Genomic DNA, 17,126 nt, shown 5'->3' on the forward strand with positions numbered 1-17,126 from the left:
TTCCAATTTTGGACATTTTGAATATTCTTCACTTCCAATTTTGGACATTTTGAATATTCTTCATTTCCAACTTTGGAGATTTTACATATTCTTCACTTCCAACTTTGGACATTTCGAATATTCTTCATTTCTAACTTCGGACATTTTGAATTCTCTACATTTCCAACTTTGGACATTTTGAATATTCTTCACTTCCAATTTTGGACATTTTGAATATTCTTTATTTCCAACTTTGGAGATTTTATATATTCTTCACTTCCAACTTTGGACATTTAGAATATCCTTCATTTCTAATTTCGGACATTTTGAATTCTCTACATTTCCAACTTTGGACATTTTGAATACTTGTCACTTCCAATTTTGGACATTTTGAATACTCCACTTCCAATTTTGGACATTTTGAATATTCTTCATTTCTAATTTTGGACATTTTCAATATTCTTCATTTGCAATTTTGGACATTTTGAATACTTTTCATTTCCAATTTTGGACATTTTGAATATTAGCTATGATTCAGCCCTAATCGAAAAACGAAAAATGCCGCATTCGATTCTGGGTGCTACTGCATCAATCGGTGCTGCTACTTAATGCTTTAATTTACGACTCGCTATATTTCTTCCACCGACTATACTAATCCTTTTTAAAAACAGATTTACATCGTACGTAACTTACTTGTTCGGTTTAATTTTCGGGCATCTGCAGGCTAAATCGGCTGAATGTACGTAAAGGAACACATCGCCACGACGAATCCTTGAATTCGGAGCTTTCTTGTAAATGAAGTCAATGTTTAAGGTAAAACGTATCCAAACTGAACCTGATACGCTTGCCCCACCCGGAGAACCATCGTTCTTTTTGTGCCTGTCTGTTATTCTGCCCAGGATAGCTAAATTAGAAAGAATAAGATATCTCATGTAGTATTTTCTCGTTTAACAAATTTTTAATAAATTTCGATGCGTAATTTTATCGATGCTTTTTTATGAAAAATTAAGGAGAAATATTTATTTCACTGATACAACATAATTTTCAATCATTTAAATAGTGTGAAAATGGCTTATCATTGAAAAACTTATTTTTCAACAAATTAAATAATCTGAAAATGTCTTGTCACTGAAAAATCTATTTTTCAATAAATTAAATAGCCTGAAAATGTGTTGTCACTGAAAAATTTATATTCGCAGTGTAAAGGGCTAATTATCATTAGCATATAAATTTTACTTCAACAACGTTCTTTATTGTTTAATGGTTTCTGTGATTTCTCTTTCTTTTCCCGTATATTAATCGTTGAAAGTTGAACGGTGGTTTCTAATTTAAGCGTAGATTTCGAATTTTTTCGCATCTCAATATGCAAGCGTAAAAGGAGCTGTTCTATTTGCGGCTGCTTCGCTTACGGACATGGAAAAACGAGTACCGCTTATGGTGCAACAAACGAAGTTATACAACACCATCTACAGTAGTACTACCTGCTATTTTATTTTAGACCACAAATCAAGAAATAGTGTTACTCTTACTGGTTGCATAGAAAATGAATCACAAAGGAATGTAATAAGAGTGCATTAATTTTTTTTTTCGAGCAGAGGAAATTAGTTTTGAAAATAATATAAGAATTTATCCATATTTGGGCAAAAATCGAATTTTGCATTAAATTAAAAAAAAATTGAGATTTAAACTAGGTTTGTTAGTGACACCTCAAGTGTACGATTGCATTTGTCAAGATTTGTATTGAAAGCACAGGAAATTAGCTTTGAAAATAATATAAGAATTTATCCATATTTGGGCAAAAATCGAATTCTGCATAAAATTGGAAAAAAATTGAGATATAAATTAGGTTTCTTAGTGACACCTCAAGTGTACGATTGCATTTGTCAAGATTTGTATTGAAAGCGCAGGAAATTAGCTTTGAAAATAATATAAGAATTTATCCATATTTGGGCAAAAATCGAATTTTGCATTAAATTAAAAAAAAATTGAGATTTAAACTAGGTTTGTTAGTGACACCTCAAGTGTACGATTGCATTTGTCAAGATTTGTATTGAAAGCATAGGAAATTAGCTTTGAAAATAATATAAGAATTTATCCATATTTGGGCAAAAATCGAATTTTGCACAAAATCAAAAGAAAAAAATTGAGACTTTTTTACAATGCGTTATTGGATCAAATTTCCTAATCATTCACAGATTTTCCGGATAAACACTGTTCTAAGAAAATCATTCTTTGCGATAATCACCATTTTTAGAATTCTTTTCTATAATATACGTATAACGATACAAAATATTTTTTTTTGCACACTTACCATAATCTCTTTTGCAATACTTGTTCAGGTTTAATCTTTTAGTGCTGGCCCGACACTTTCCGCATTGGTCTACAACAGATAAAACAAGAAGTTCTACAATATTTATCAAATTACAAAAATTTCATCGCATGTTTCGGCATATTTTCTCACAAATTATTATAGAAATGAAAAAAGTTAATGTAAAAAAATTAAAAGTGGTAGAAAATAATTTATATATATTTTCTTATCGTGAACATGAATCATGAACACACATTCCACGTTCTTATTGACTTAATCTGTTCTCATCTAGTAAACTAAAATATAAACGAGTGTATGGGATCATCCTAATTTCCCACTTGATTGACACACACTACGAGAAGTTTAAGTACTCTCAATTATTAATCACACCATTTGTAATTGCATTGTTTAGTGTTTTCAATCAACTGTAACAGGATGACACTGATACGAATTCGATATAGAAAGATTTTCATTTTATTTCATTAGCAATTCTTCAAAAAAAAAAAAAAGAAAAAAAAAGTGAATTAAATGTTCGATAATGATAGTGATATTTTAATTACACGAGTTAAAAGAAACACCCTGTATACTTGAAATATGCAATTTGCAACAATTTTGAAAAATCACAAAATTTTTATTCGAAGAAACTAATATTTCATTGTTTAGGCTTGTCAGACTTCATTATATATTTTATACAATTACAACAAAAAACAATGAATGTTCGATAACGACAGTGATACGAATTAAAAGGAACACACAGTATATATGAAATATGCAGTTTACAACAATATTGAAAAATCACGAAACTTCAGCTTGAAGAGGCTAATATTTCACTGTCTAGACGTGTTAGGCTTCGTAATGTATTTTATAGAATTACAAGAATTTTTTTCTCGATTTGATTTGACTTGGTTAAGTGGAGGCTGGCCTTTAGCCTCCATTCTTCTGTAACACTTAATACAGCCTAGTATCGGTGACAGCTGTGGGTGCATATATCTATTTATCATCTAGCCAACAGTATCCGTCTATTATCTCAAACAGCACGGTCAGCGTGTAACACATCTCGTCTCGAACACGTGGAGGAATTAAGCTTTTTTCAGAGCACATTTCAGTACAGCGGCTCGTAACACTGGAACTATCAGCTGGGTCAAAAATGACCCATTGGCAATTTTCTAAAAAATGCGAATGTTCTCGCTTCGTTTTCAAAGTGTGTATGCTTCGAATCGAATCTTTCAATCAGGTTTTAAGTACATAAAAATTACATTTCGAAGGTCACCGATGGGTCACTTTTGACCCGGTTGCTTGTTCTAGTGTTAATTTAACTGTGACTAAGATACACGTAACACATTTTACGGGATAATTACCCTACGATGCATCGTTCGATAGAATATCACTTTTTGATCATTCGAAAATGAGTTTGAAGTGAAGTTAAAGTGAAAATGAGTTTAATAAATTACAAATTAAATTGTTACGAGTTTGGTACTATTGCTTTGCTGTTTGTATTCAATTTTCTTTTTAATTATCATAAAGATATTTAGTATTTGCAATATTTTTAATTCGACAAAACAATAACTCTCTAAACGAGCACAAAGAATTTCATGTTTGGAATAAAAACAACGTTGTAGATCATCCTCTTCTAACTATAACAGTACAATTAGCATAATTATTACTACGTTGGTTTATGCACCAAGGCGAACAAATTTTTCAATAATCTGAATTTTTTCGCGATTTCTTATCTATCGTTTAAGCACTCTGATCTAACCGCTGTAAATAATCCTTAATTCACTCTTTGTCTTGCGTGTTGTTCTGTTATTTTTCTGTTTTCTCATTTTATTTCATTTATTTTTCTTTTTCTTTCCCTCTTTATTTTCTACTGTATATTATGCTACTGCTCTGTGCGAATTTCAACGCCTGTATACTAAAGGGTTCTTAAACCCGTTGATTAACAATCAAATAATTAAGTATAATAGTTATAAAAATGTGGCCTTTTTCTAATTTCAAACGACTCGGACAATTTTCAAAATTAAATCTTAAAAGTGGCTAACAACAATGAGAAATAATGTTACAGCTGTATTACAACGTCTGAATATTTCTGGGAGTGCGTAACGATTTTCTTAAAAATTCTGTCCCAACTGTTCCTCAAAATTCCAGCAATTTTTTCACAATTCGACGGTATTATTCCATCTGTTCGTCTTTCTAACCAGAATATTTCCTTTCATCTTCGGTATATTTTTAAGTTGGCCGCGTGTAAGATTGCAATGTCAGGCGTAAATTAATCGGCCGTGTCACGATACTGTTTTCTTTGCTCGGAAGCCACGGAACGAAGAATGAATTTCGTAAATTTTCAGGAACGTGTAGAGTAGGTGGGTAAGGTAGGTACCTTCTTAGTCGCGAAAGAAAATAGCGGCCGGGACTCGTGTAAGACGAATATCGCTGCCTACGTCTTTTCATAAATTAGATTTTATATCGCGGCTACGAGAGCTCTCGGGTTTCTTACCGTTTCACGATGTAACGAGTGGACACACGTGCTTCTACCTTATTACGATTTTCAAAGGCGCGCATAAACGGAACGCGAAATGCACGCGTTGAATCTGAGTAAGCGAAACGAGTATCGTTTACAAAAGTAAGTGTTATTACGAAGTGATTATAAAAGTGATTCAAATTTAAATGGAAAATTACAGCGTTGCAATTGTCACTTTGTTATTTCACGTAGTACTTGCTGAAGTAGTATATTAAATTTCAACGTAAATCTTGGTCGCCTAAATTGGATACACTTGTTGTAAGTTTGTCAGTTTTATAGAGATACAGTTATTATCACCTTACTCATTTGCAGGTAAATATAATAGAGCAGGTAAATTGGAAATTTTAATTCATGTTTAATCGTAATTACACGACCTTATATATTTTATTATTATTTGTCTATCAGGATCTCGTATATAATTGTAATTTATAAAAAATTTTTACTTATTACACTTTTTCACTTTATTAATTCTTGCATCAATTGCTTTTGTGTATTTTTAATAGTAATTTGACAAATAATTTCACGCATAGATGTAAACTTTTTTATATTTAATTTACTGTGGTAATAGAAATATTGCACTATTTATCAGAAAAGGAATATTTAAATTATTCGTCAGATTGTTGGTTAATTTCTCTTTGCTGTTAACAGAATGACAATTTTTCTTCACGTTTCGAAAATTTACTCATTACTGTATATATTCATATTTCTTAATAATGAGATCGTCGTTAAAATGAATTAAATCATTCTGAAGAATGGTCCTTGAAAATAACGCAAATTACTTTTCTTTCAGAAATTATTTCACTTATGTGATACAATAATTATTCTTTTCTTGTTAAAGTGATAAAACAGCCATTGGAACTCTATTATTTTCCTTCGTTAATATTTAAATTCAGACATAATTTCATGCATAGTGTATAAAAATATACCGTATTCAAAAGAATATTGCAAAATATGATAATTATCGTGTGAGGAAGTTCTCTAGGTTACCGACGGTCGGGCGCCCAGATGGTCTGCGGCGTCTCGTGGAACGCCTCGGTTGACTGTTCAATTGTTCTTGGAGAGAGTCGTGCGTTGCACGTTTTATACATCGTGTAATGGAAACTTCTTTGCAATAAATGTCTGTGTTTGTGTTATCACCGTACAACGGCGTCTTGCTACTTTTCCCTGCACTTGAACCTCGTGCTTAACATATTACCTTCTTATATCACTTATATGATACAATAATTATTATTTTCTTATCAAAGTGATAAAGCAGCCCATTGGAACTGTATTATCCTTCTCCTCTAAAATGAATCAAACGACATCGAAAAAGTTGCGTAAAACGCGACACCAAAAAATTTATTTCACAGTAAACAATTATTCGTAACGCAAAGCCTTCGTTCAAGTACAATTGAACAAAATGAAATACACCGTTGTAAACAAGTTCGGTGTAAAGCAAGCGAGATTCGAGATATACGAGACGAGTGTGTATCAAATGGATCAACGATGAAAAAAAAAAAAAAGAAAAAGGTAGAAAAGAAGTAAAACGAAAAGTGGTATATTCGGAGGAACGATCGAATGAAACGCGAAGATTTGTGTTTTGTAAATTTCATGCGGTTTTAATGAACTGTGGCTGCAGGTCGATAATAGAATCCGTACAACGCATCGAATCCCCCAAACTACGAATCCACACCGCACGCAACCAGTACACACGCGCCTTCGTTCTACTTCGCTTTTGTTCGTTCGTTGACTAACCGAATTAAACGTAATTTGAATTTCGTTTGAAATTCAATCGATGCTCTCCGTTTGTCGACGGACGCGCGTTATCCAGTCAAAAATAATGAAAATTCTGCTCTCGTACAGAGCGCACGGTCACGTTCTCGTCTATATAACTGTCTGTCGATATTTCAAAAATTTCTGAATCTGTCAAATAGAGGAAGGGAACGAAAGTATTGCTTCGAAGTAGATTCTAGACGTTCAACATTTTTCTTACGCGTTTCTGTTTTCTAATCTTCTGTGTATTTAACGACAAAATGTGCGTTAATCCTTTCGCTGCGAAGAGCGTACATATACGCCCTTTTGATACGTACGATTTATTAACCCTTTGCACTCGAGAGGCGACTAAGAAGCGAGATTACATTTACCATTAGAGGCAGTGCCGGATTTACGTATAAGCTAAAAAAGCTACAGCTTAGGGCCTCGCAATCTGCCGGGGCCTCAAATAAAAAAAAAAAAGACAAAAAAATATAAAAATTGATAAAAAGACATCTCGTAGAAAAATCGCTCAAATGAAGTCAGACATATCACTACGATAATTTGTAAATAATTTTGAATATACAAAATATAACATTATCTGACCCAGCCCTTAGCGCGTGGGGGGAGTCAGGCGTTGGGACCGGGTTCCTCCGCAGAGGTCATAAACGGGCCCGAGTCCCTACCTTCACTCAACCATATTCATACAAGTGTTGCTAACTGCTTGGTTATTAGTGACTATCGACTATTTCTGCACAGGGCGTTGAATAGTAACTGTTTCGTTCAGCAGCGAGCGCTTTTTGTCACAAGGGTGTCGCAGCGAAAGGGTTAACTTCAAATAACGTTCGTAGTAAAAATTTACCACTGATTTACTCCCACAAATCGATAGAAGATGGTTTAATGTACTGTATCTGTTTAACCAACAGGGGTTTATGGCACGGATTCCAAGCGACGTTACTTTTGAGAAGTTTTTCTACAAGTTCTTCGATAACAATAGCCTATTCAAGCCAGAGGGCAAATCCGGCTTATTACCTGATGGCCGCGGAAATTCTCCACTTCTGCGGGCCACACGAAGACCCTGTACTTGCCTCTGCGCGCTCAGTAACGGTAAACATGCCATAAACCCGTAAAGTCGACGTTTCGGCAAAGTCGCCACGCGGGGCTGACACCCCCGTTTGGGACCGTCTCTCCCTCTCTGCTACCGCCCTACTCTGCGGACCACGGGGCAGTGCACGAGGGCCTAGGAGAGCGGCTCTAGGGGGTGAAAGGCCCATGATTTGCCAACTAGGTAAACTCCCCATTTTGGCGAAAAGGGATATATACAGCCGCTTCACGACATACGGGCAGATTCTAATGTACTTAGAAACAATCGACACCAGTTTGAGCGCTCTAACACGCAATACTCGACATCTTGGTACACCAGTGCGGTCCAGTCCGCAATAATCGACATCACTAATAAAGCGCGATCACAATAATTAGCAACGCCAACCCGACCTTCCAATCAACAAGAAAAGCGCGGGAAGCTGCGTTAACAGTATCGTTGTGCATTACGTACAAGATGTTCTGTTTTTGTTAATTGAATGATTAATTCTCAAAACAAAATTTCTTTTTTATTAATTCTCACAGAGAAATAGAAAAATTGTCTGAATAATTAGCGGCTGGACTGATTTTGATGAAAAAACCGTCACAAGCTCATTAGCAATATTCTAATGACAAATAAAAAAATTTCTATTCTATTAGATGCAGAAATTAATTCTTTCCGACTGGATTCACATAACTGATTCAAAGCCACCGAGACTTTCTATCGTGATACTGTTCGCGAGCTACCAGAAAAATGGCAAAATGTCACTAACAATAATAGAAATTCCTTCGATCGTCGATCTATTTTCATTCGTTTTAAAATAAATCTTTTATCGTACCAAAAAATCACAAAAAATTCATTTCTACGCCCAATAAACGTGCAATTAAATCTATCTAATAGTTCTAACGAGTACTATAACGAGTACTCCGAAGGTATTCTGTTCTGTATAAAAGATTCGAGTAACCGAAAAATTCTAATTCGATTTCCATAAAACAACATCGAAGCAGATAATTTGTAAAACTGTTATTCTAGGCTGATAGAAAAGAATTGGACGGCTAGTTCGTGAACCGTGACATCGAACCAATTAATCGAATTACGAAATGAGAAATACGAGTCGAAAGCGAACCAGATATGCCGTCTAGCTGCCACGAATCGATCGTGATGGCAGAGACCTCAGACCATAATCCGTTTAATTCCCGACTAACGAGACGTCCTTTGTGTCGATTAACCTGTGCCAATCCGCATCAACCGAACGAGCAATAGCTTTGCCATCGAATGTATCCAAACCGTAAGGTCTGCCTTCCGATCGAACGATCTGATCGATCGAATAGATGCGACTCGAAACTGGTTTCTGTTGGTCTCTTAGCCGCAACGAGCCCACCAGTATATTGCAATCACCGGACAAACCACCTAAATCCAATGTTACGGGCCAAAAGTCACTTGTGACCGCAATACTTCACGACTACACGTCGATTTCGATTTAAGATTTCACGGGGAATACCCGAATTGCTCCGAATGGCTTAATTTGGTTTGTTTTTTTTTTCTTGGTGTTTTTTAAAATTTTTGCTCGTAAGGATCTTTAATCGTTGTCTGTATTTACGGTTTCATTATGTAACGTAACGTAATGTAGGAGGTTTTAGATATTTGCAAAATTACTAATGAAGGAAACTTGGCAATTTGAAAATTTATAAAAAATTGGAAAGTTTGTAGAAATGTAGTTGAAGCGAGGCTAATAAGGAAACTACTTTTTGCTTCGGCAGTGAAATGATTCTGGGGGTGAGAACACCCTTTCGAAGAAATTGCGAATTTTCAGATTATAGTGAATATTTGCAAAATCGTGGAAGATATGGGAAGAATAAATTCAAAGTTTTGTGGTTTTCAATTATCTACACTGCGATGGTAAAGAAATTTCGAAAAAAGAGAGCGATGAGATAAATTTTGAAAAAAAAGGAAAAGTGTCTTTCGAAAATTCTTTATTACCAAAATTTAGGAAATTAAAAATCACAGATCTTCGAATTTAATATTTTTTCCATATTTCGATTTTCAAATCACCAGAACGACCGCCATCTTGGAATAAGTTTCTCTATCTTAAATCACCAGAACGACCGCCATCTTGGAATCAGTTTCTCTATCTTAAATCACCAGAACGACCGCCATCTTGGAATCAGTTTCTCTATCTTAAATCACCAGAACGACCGCCATCTTGGAATCAGTTTCTCTCGGCGAAACGTTTGCAACTTTGTTCATTTAACGTATTTTTCAACGAAATACTTCAGAAGTGTACGTTTCCAAGATTTTTATCACCAGCATGTAGAAATTACCGTGGACGTTTCTCCGTGTAAAACGAAATTCTTCTAGCGGTGTAACCGTTTTACATTTTCCCTAGATATTCCTGTTTCTTTCAGCGCTTTTATGTATAGGATGCACGCAAGATACATTCGCGGTCGTAAAGTAACGTCTTAATTATAAAAGGGTCTCAGTGGTACGGTGTATGCCTTACGAAACACTTTAAGTACCTTACAGCGGCCGAATGGGGCTTTAATGGACGCGTGGGTGCTTGCCAGCCGTGTCAGTGTACAGAACTTACGGTTTTTCGTGTGACTACCTTTTCAGACGACCCCATCCAGCAAGGGTAAAACGGTGCCTCTTAAGGTATGGTACTTTTGCCACGGAATTAAATCACTACGATCGTAGTGTATCGTTTGAATGAAAGTTACGGAGACACGTCCGCTTCTTACCGTGCCTCCTAATGAGCGACTTTGACGAATCAAATGAAACTCAGTTTCGATCTAATTAAGTTTCTGTTTTTTCTTTTTCGAGATATATTTGTAGATCGGACGACGGAAGGGGTGCAATAATCTTAATACACACACTTACACATGCGCACAATGTCAATACAAGCGCTATTTATTAAAGAAAAATATACAGTTGGGGTCATTCATTTCCGGCCAGTATAACTTTTCTGAAATTGAACCAAATGACTTGAGTTTTTTTTTTCGTTGAGAGGTTAGAAGGATTTGTTTACTAGATGACGTGTACCAAGAATTTTGAAAAGATTGCAATTTGTGGGATTTGCGAAGAAAATTGGCCTGAAAAGGAAGAACGAACGAAAGACGATCGTGCGTGGCGCATTTGTTTATGTTTAGACAATTGCATGGGTTGTCAAGCCGATCGCGGCGTGTGTGTGTGTGTGGATGCGTGTGTTGGAGAAGAAGAGTGTGTGTGCGTGTTTGACCAAAAAACGAGAAGCATCGAACCGTAAATATTAAGAGAGCGAATTACATTTTCTGTGACAAATAAAGATAATATTAGTGAACAGCACCGGCGACGCGTGGGGTACTTTTAATTTAATATGCATAAAAAGTAATCAACAAAATCCCACAATTGTAAAGGTCATTGTTCACAACTTTTTTATCTGAGCTTGTGAAAATTTAAAATATACGATTTGTAGATACACGTCGATTATACGCATGCCGAAAGAAAAGTTTTCCTGCCACGTTTCAACCCTCTACATTCACTGTTAGGGTAGTTATGGACAGAAACAGAATTTACAGTTCAATCTCCACTTGCTTTGTTTTACTGTACAAAAAATTAGGAAAGAATTAGAGATACTACAGTGTGATATTTTGGAATATTTCATTTTGTTCAGTTTTAACCCTTTGCGGTCGGTGCCGCCATAGTGGCGGCATTTCAATTTTGTTCTAGAAATCGGTGTCGCCGCTACGGCGGCATGATCTTTGTTTTGTCTGCACATCTGTTATTTTATGATCGAAAAGTACTGTATATATTAATTACTTTCTTGTGAAATTCCACGACTTACTTTTTAAGGAATTCTGTTGGATTATTTCTAACAACACCCTAAGGAAATAATCAAGCGAGGACAAAAATGTCTCCGCGTTATTTTAAACAAAGGGCACTAAGACTTCCACCAGATGTGTCTGGTGTCCGTCTTCGAGTCACGCACTGCACACTGCGATACCATAAAGTAGACAGTTGAACTTTCCTTCTGGGTGCCCAGTAAGTCCTTTAGAAGATTCAATAGCGTAAAGACGTTTCCTCTGAGTCCGTCAATAAATAGCATACTACAAAGTTAAAAGACTATTTCTTTTTCATAACCCATTTCCAATAAATTCCTTGCCTAGGAGATTCCTTGGAGAAACACGCACGTATTGTGATACCTGTATTCGGAAGCCAGGGCTTCATACCGGTGATTGTTTTGTCAAGTATCGTACTTTGGAAAATTACAAAAATTAAAACGTTTTATTCTTATGCACTATAGCTAATATTAAACAAAATGTATCAGTTTCGAAATATTCTATGTTTTTCAATATCCTTATTTGTATATAATAAATCAACCATGCAAAAATAACTTTAAAAAACTTAACTTTAGCTGGTAGCCCCTCCAGAGAAATGTGCCGATCGCAAAGGGTTAAACGATAAAGCATTCTACATTACGTGACAGTACGAGTGAAAATAAAATTCTCGATAAATAATGGATAACATTTTTGCAAAAATTATTCTCGTGTAGAGTACAATTTTGATTTTTGCATGCGAGCCTACATTTTGGAACTATTCGATTTTGGAAACTCTAATCCTAAAATTGAAACCGTAGAAATAGGAACAGTAACAAGATGTATTAACATGATTTTACAAGTTTGAATCTTGCTATTTATGGGAATAAATAAAAATCATTTTCTGCGACTTATGTAACAATCCTCGTAACAAACATTTGCGTCCAATATTTATTCGTTATGATTTTCATTCGCATCAATTTGCAATTTCTATTCGTATTTATACCGAGAAATATATTTACGGTTCGTTCAATATTAGTTTGCGTTATGATTTATGTAAATTTTCGGCGACACGAGGATGACAGGGGACAAGTTTAGGGAAATTTTCGTGATATTAGAAACTGAGGTGCGACCTAGAGTAATGAAAGTAGGATAGGAGGGGTGAGGAGGGGGGTCAATTAGTCTTAATTTAAATTAGCTACGGCGGCTGGTAATTAACTTTGGTTTAAGACCCAACCGGTAAGCCTGTACTGTAATAATCAAGATAATTATGACTATAGAAAGTGTCGTACACCGGGTGATAAAATGTTCTAGGTACATTTCAAATATATTTCAACAGATAATATTAATTTATGACAATTCTACAATAACGCGACAAAGTTTGTACGTTACTGATAAAAGTGGTGATAAAGTTCTTTTCTGGTGTAAGCCAAAATGTTCTTTGAATTTTTATGTATCACACAGAATCTCCATTGAGTAAATTTGAATTTGGAGTAAAAATAGAAAATTTCGAAAATTAATCGTTATTATTTTTAATATTCTCTCGTATTAAAATTAGTTCTTGATAGAATTTTAAAGTTCAGCCAACCAATTGTATTGCGATACACAATTAGGGAAAATTGACAATTATGGTAATTCGTTGTAGTTTTATATACGTTCTATTATGTTAATTCAGTATATGTTTTAAAAATGTAAATTGCTTGCACTGTATCTGTTCTATTAAATACTGTGTTTCATTGATAATCAATGTAAAACATTTTTACGAAATCGTTTTGTTTCTGAGAATTTGTAACATTCTCCAAGTAATTTTGCTTATGAGAATTTGCAAAATTATGAACTTTAAAACGTTACGTCACATTGATCAGGCTGAGGCGAGTGGTATTTTTACGAATATTTTATAAAAAATTTATGTAATCAATTGAAATTTTCTATCACGAATAAAACATTTTGTAAATTCTCAAATACAATTAGGGTTTTTATGTCCACATTTATTTGCATTCAGAAAAATAACGTTATTCCATACACGTACACGTATCGTGCGTATCGTTGTTCATGGAAGAGTAAGAGCGACCGCCTTACTCTATCGCTATTGGCTGATTAACCGCGAAGGCGTCACAATTTCCCCCACTCCTGGACCCTAAGCCCCGCCCAGAACCTCATCTTCACTTCACCGCTCCGTAAAACAAACCTCACCCTGGCCCAGTTGTTACAACCACCCTGTATAGCGTAGGCAACAGTTCGAGAAACTAAATTCTTAGGAAGTGAAACGATAACATTATTAGTTTGTCAAATTTCTTTTGCGAAATATGCGTTCAACTTTAACAGTCACCGAAAAGCAGATCAGTCGAGATGAAAAACAGAACAGTAAAAATTTAAATATCACCTGACAAATGTAACAAAGGAAATGAAATCTGTTATTGATTTTTGCGATACAAATTTTGTTCGTGCAAAGCAAACAGTTTAACAAGATCAATTTATAATATTTCAAGCAGAGGACAAACTGCAAACATTACGGGCGAATAAACGAAATTGAAATTACATTTGCAAATTTGTGCAACATTTAATTACGATTAATATAACGAATTAATTAAACGTCTAATTATAACGTATCACGTTGCAGCCTTTAAATCGTATAATTTCTTTGAAAATTCAAAAGTGACAGCGATCTCTTGAAAATTGTACACCAAGGGTATCGTGCACTTGGAGACGAGAGACTGGGAAATAAGATATACCTTGTAAACCAACGGAAACGAATAAAATTCTACTCTATCGTATCGAGTGTCGTATAAAATAAATCGAAGTACAACATTCGACGTAATAGAATCGAAAGAAATTGAATTTCTTTCGATTTTTATTTTCATGTTTCTTTCCGGGTTCTGAAAGAGAGGGAGAAAATTACCAGAGCTGCTTTAAAATGCATCCATGATTGTGGAAAAGGAAGAAAACGGAAAAGGAGAACGAATCGATGTGATGTGCAAATAGTACCAGGGCTATGTTTCCTGAAATGGAAGGACCCTTAGTGGGCGTTTATCCGAGCGCATACGCACAAGCAATAAGTTCACGCGTCGGTACAGTAAGTGAACGGCAGATTAACTCGCCTTGTAAACCAGACAACACGTTTATTTGTGCTTCTTTCATACTAATGCTTCTTTGACGCGATACATTCGTTGCTTTTATTCTTACAGTGCCTCCGAATCGATTACCTTTAACGATTCGAATAATATATTTGATACTGAGTAATTTATCACTACAAGTGCTGTAATAGTTCTTAGAAACGGATTTTTTTCAAGTTACTAAGAAATGATTTTAATATTTTCATTAAATGTACTCTTTTAATTCTTTCAATTCAAATTTCTAGCAGATGTCTGAAAATGTTTATACCGTATTTTCATCGTTAGATTAGACCTAACCTAACAATATGTACGTATAGGGAATATAGATATCTGTGGGACATTTATTCAGCGTTGATAAATAAAAATGATGGCATTTGTATAGATCTTCGAAGAAATATTAGAAATGGAACTGACAGAATTTTTCGAAGTGTAAATAATATTTCAAATATTTATTATCTAATGAAAAATGATTTTGTATTTATGGTTTACGAGTTTCTTAGCTGAAAGATGGTTTTAGTTTGTAACCCTTGAATTATAAGAAAATAGGGAAAAATGTTTTAAGCACACGTTTTTAATTAAAAATGCAAAAATTCGCATAGTGTTCTATTTGAGAAATAGACGGGACTTCCCTTGACATCCTCGAGAAGATCAAAGATGGTGCTCTATTTATCATTTGAAAGGCTACAATAAATTATAGAAATTGCAAGAACAATTTCCTCGTTACATTTTAATAGTTCCGAAGAAGCATTTGTAACACTTTACATTATACATTCCATATGTGTAATATATTTATATCTATACTGTACAGAGTGAACCTTAGAGATTATTCTATTCTTAACAGATCGATTGAAATTTCCTTACTGTCGCATAATATGATTCAAAGATTCCTTTAAGACGATTACAGTACTTTCTCCGAAGTTTTCAAGGTTACCATCAATTTTTCACACATAACCTACAATTTTTCTACGCTTACTTCTCGCGAACATTGAAACGAAGTATCGAGTACAATGAAAAAAAAAATGTTTTCGTATTTATTCAGCAATTCTAAATGTCCCATGTTACTTCATGCCATATTTATTCAACAGTTAGAATTTCAAACGAGACACAATAAAAACGTCTACAGCAGTCCAATCACAAGTATCGAAATATTTAATTTGAATTTTAACCTCCCTCCTTTTAGGTTATGTAGGCAAACGTCGCGCGTAAATGCGAGCGTGTTCTCCTTTTCAGCATTGCCGTCACGATTGCAAGCCCAGTTTTTCGTATTATTTACGAGCTGAAATCGTAACAGAGCGGGGCAAAGCTGCCTCGATACGATGTACTAACACGTTATTACGTTCGGTTATACGGCGAGCGAGGGGCAGAAAGCAGCGGGCATCCCCCTTTTTAGCAGCGGTCGGGCCCGCGCACATTGTTCATAAGCGTTTGCAAACTAGTAGCTGGAGGATAGCTCGGTCGTTCCTTTTCAGATGTTGTTATTTTTTCCCCAAAGAATAAGAGCATCTCCGTATCGCGTATGCAGGCGTGCATACATCGAGCGTATGCATCTCGCGTCACGAATCGCATCTATATGTTAATGCTGCCGCGCAACCACGCGCGTAATTCTCGTTGCACGCACCCACGCACCGGTTCCGTGCCTCGCTGCCAATGCATGTGAACGCGATTGCGGAAATCCTGCGATCCGTCTCGCGACTATTCCCCGGCTCTTTAGTTTACGACAAATTGATATTAGCGCCCTCTCTTTTCATGGCTAATTGCCTAGGTTAGGTTAGGTTAGCTTCTATTGTGATATCGTATCTATTGGGTGGTTCGAAATGTAGGAAAAATTCGAACAATCGTATCTCTGTTTCTAATTGAGATAAGGACAAAATCCGAGGGGTATTTTATTCGTTGTTTGAAGATAAATCCAACGTAACCCTGAAATTATTCGTAAGGTGAACGGGGAAGTAGGTACATACCGGGTGGTTCGGAAAGTTCGTAGCGAAATGTAGGAAGAACTGAAACTGATGTATCTCCGTTTCTAATCGAGATAGCGACAAAAATCAAAAGGTGTTTTATTGGTTATTTGAAGATACATTCGACGTAACCCTGAAATTACTCCCAAGGCGAACTGTATTTTCTGCGGTGGAGCGTTGCCACGAAAAATTCAACGTTCACGCTCCACCGTTAGCTTCGATTTATTTTTCGATAAGATTAGTTCGGTATTTCTCTTAAAATAATCTTTCCATAAATCACAATGCGTTTTGAGAATTATAGAAATCGATTACCTCTTATAGTCCACTTTTTTTAAAATAAAAATTACTTTGATCTTGTAATTATTTGCATTATTATGTGACGTCATTTTTGCACGATTTTCCAATGAAAAAGCACGCTGAGTATGAAATAGATAAATGACGTTCTATTAAATGCATCGTTGTTAAATCCGATTATAATATAATGGATAACATAATGCAATTCGTGATCCTTTTGTACGTGTAAGGTTAACAGGTATAAGTGCGTTTTAAATTGACATTCTAGGGAGATAAAACTGATAAAATAATAAAATAATAATCTTCATTTTCCTACTTGACAAAATTTTCAATTTTCTTATCAAATCAGCGCACATGCC

General features: G+C 35.1%; 1 protein-coding gene across 1 annotated transcript in view; it reads right to left on the minus strand.

Annotated features, from left to right (window-relative positions):
• Nucleotides 1-17,126, minus strand: part of LOC108574547 (netrin-1-like) — a 30,169-nt gene that overhangs the window by 1,276 nt on the left and 11,767 nt on the right. The window contains exons 3-4 of the mRNA XM_017937155.1: nt 2,291-2,359; nt 673-883 (exon numbers count right to left, since the gene is read on the minus strand). Coding sequence (XP_017792644.1) covers nt 673-883; nt 2,291-2,359 — 280 coding nt within the window. The remainder of the gene's footprint in view (nt 1-672; nt 884-2,290; nt 2,360-17,126) is intronic.

This window comes from Habropoda laboriosa, unplaced genomic scaffold, assembly GCF_001263275.1.
Source record: "Habropoda laboriosa isolate 0110345459 unplaced genomic scaffold, ASM126327v1 scaffold175, whole genome shotgun sequence".
Classification (NCBI taxonomy): domain Eukaryota; kingdom Metazoa; phylum Arthropoda; class Insecta; order Hymenoptera; family Apidae; genus Habropoda; species Habropoda laboriosa.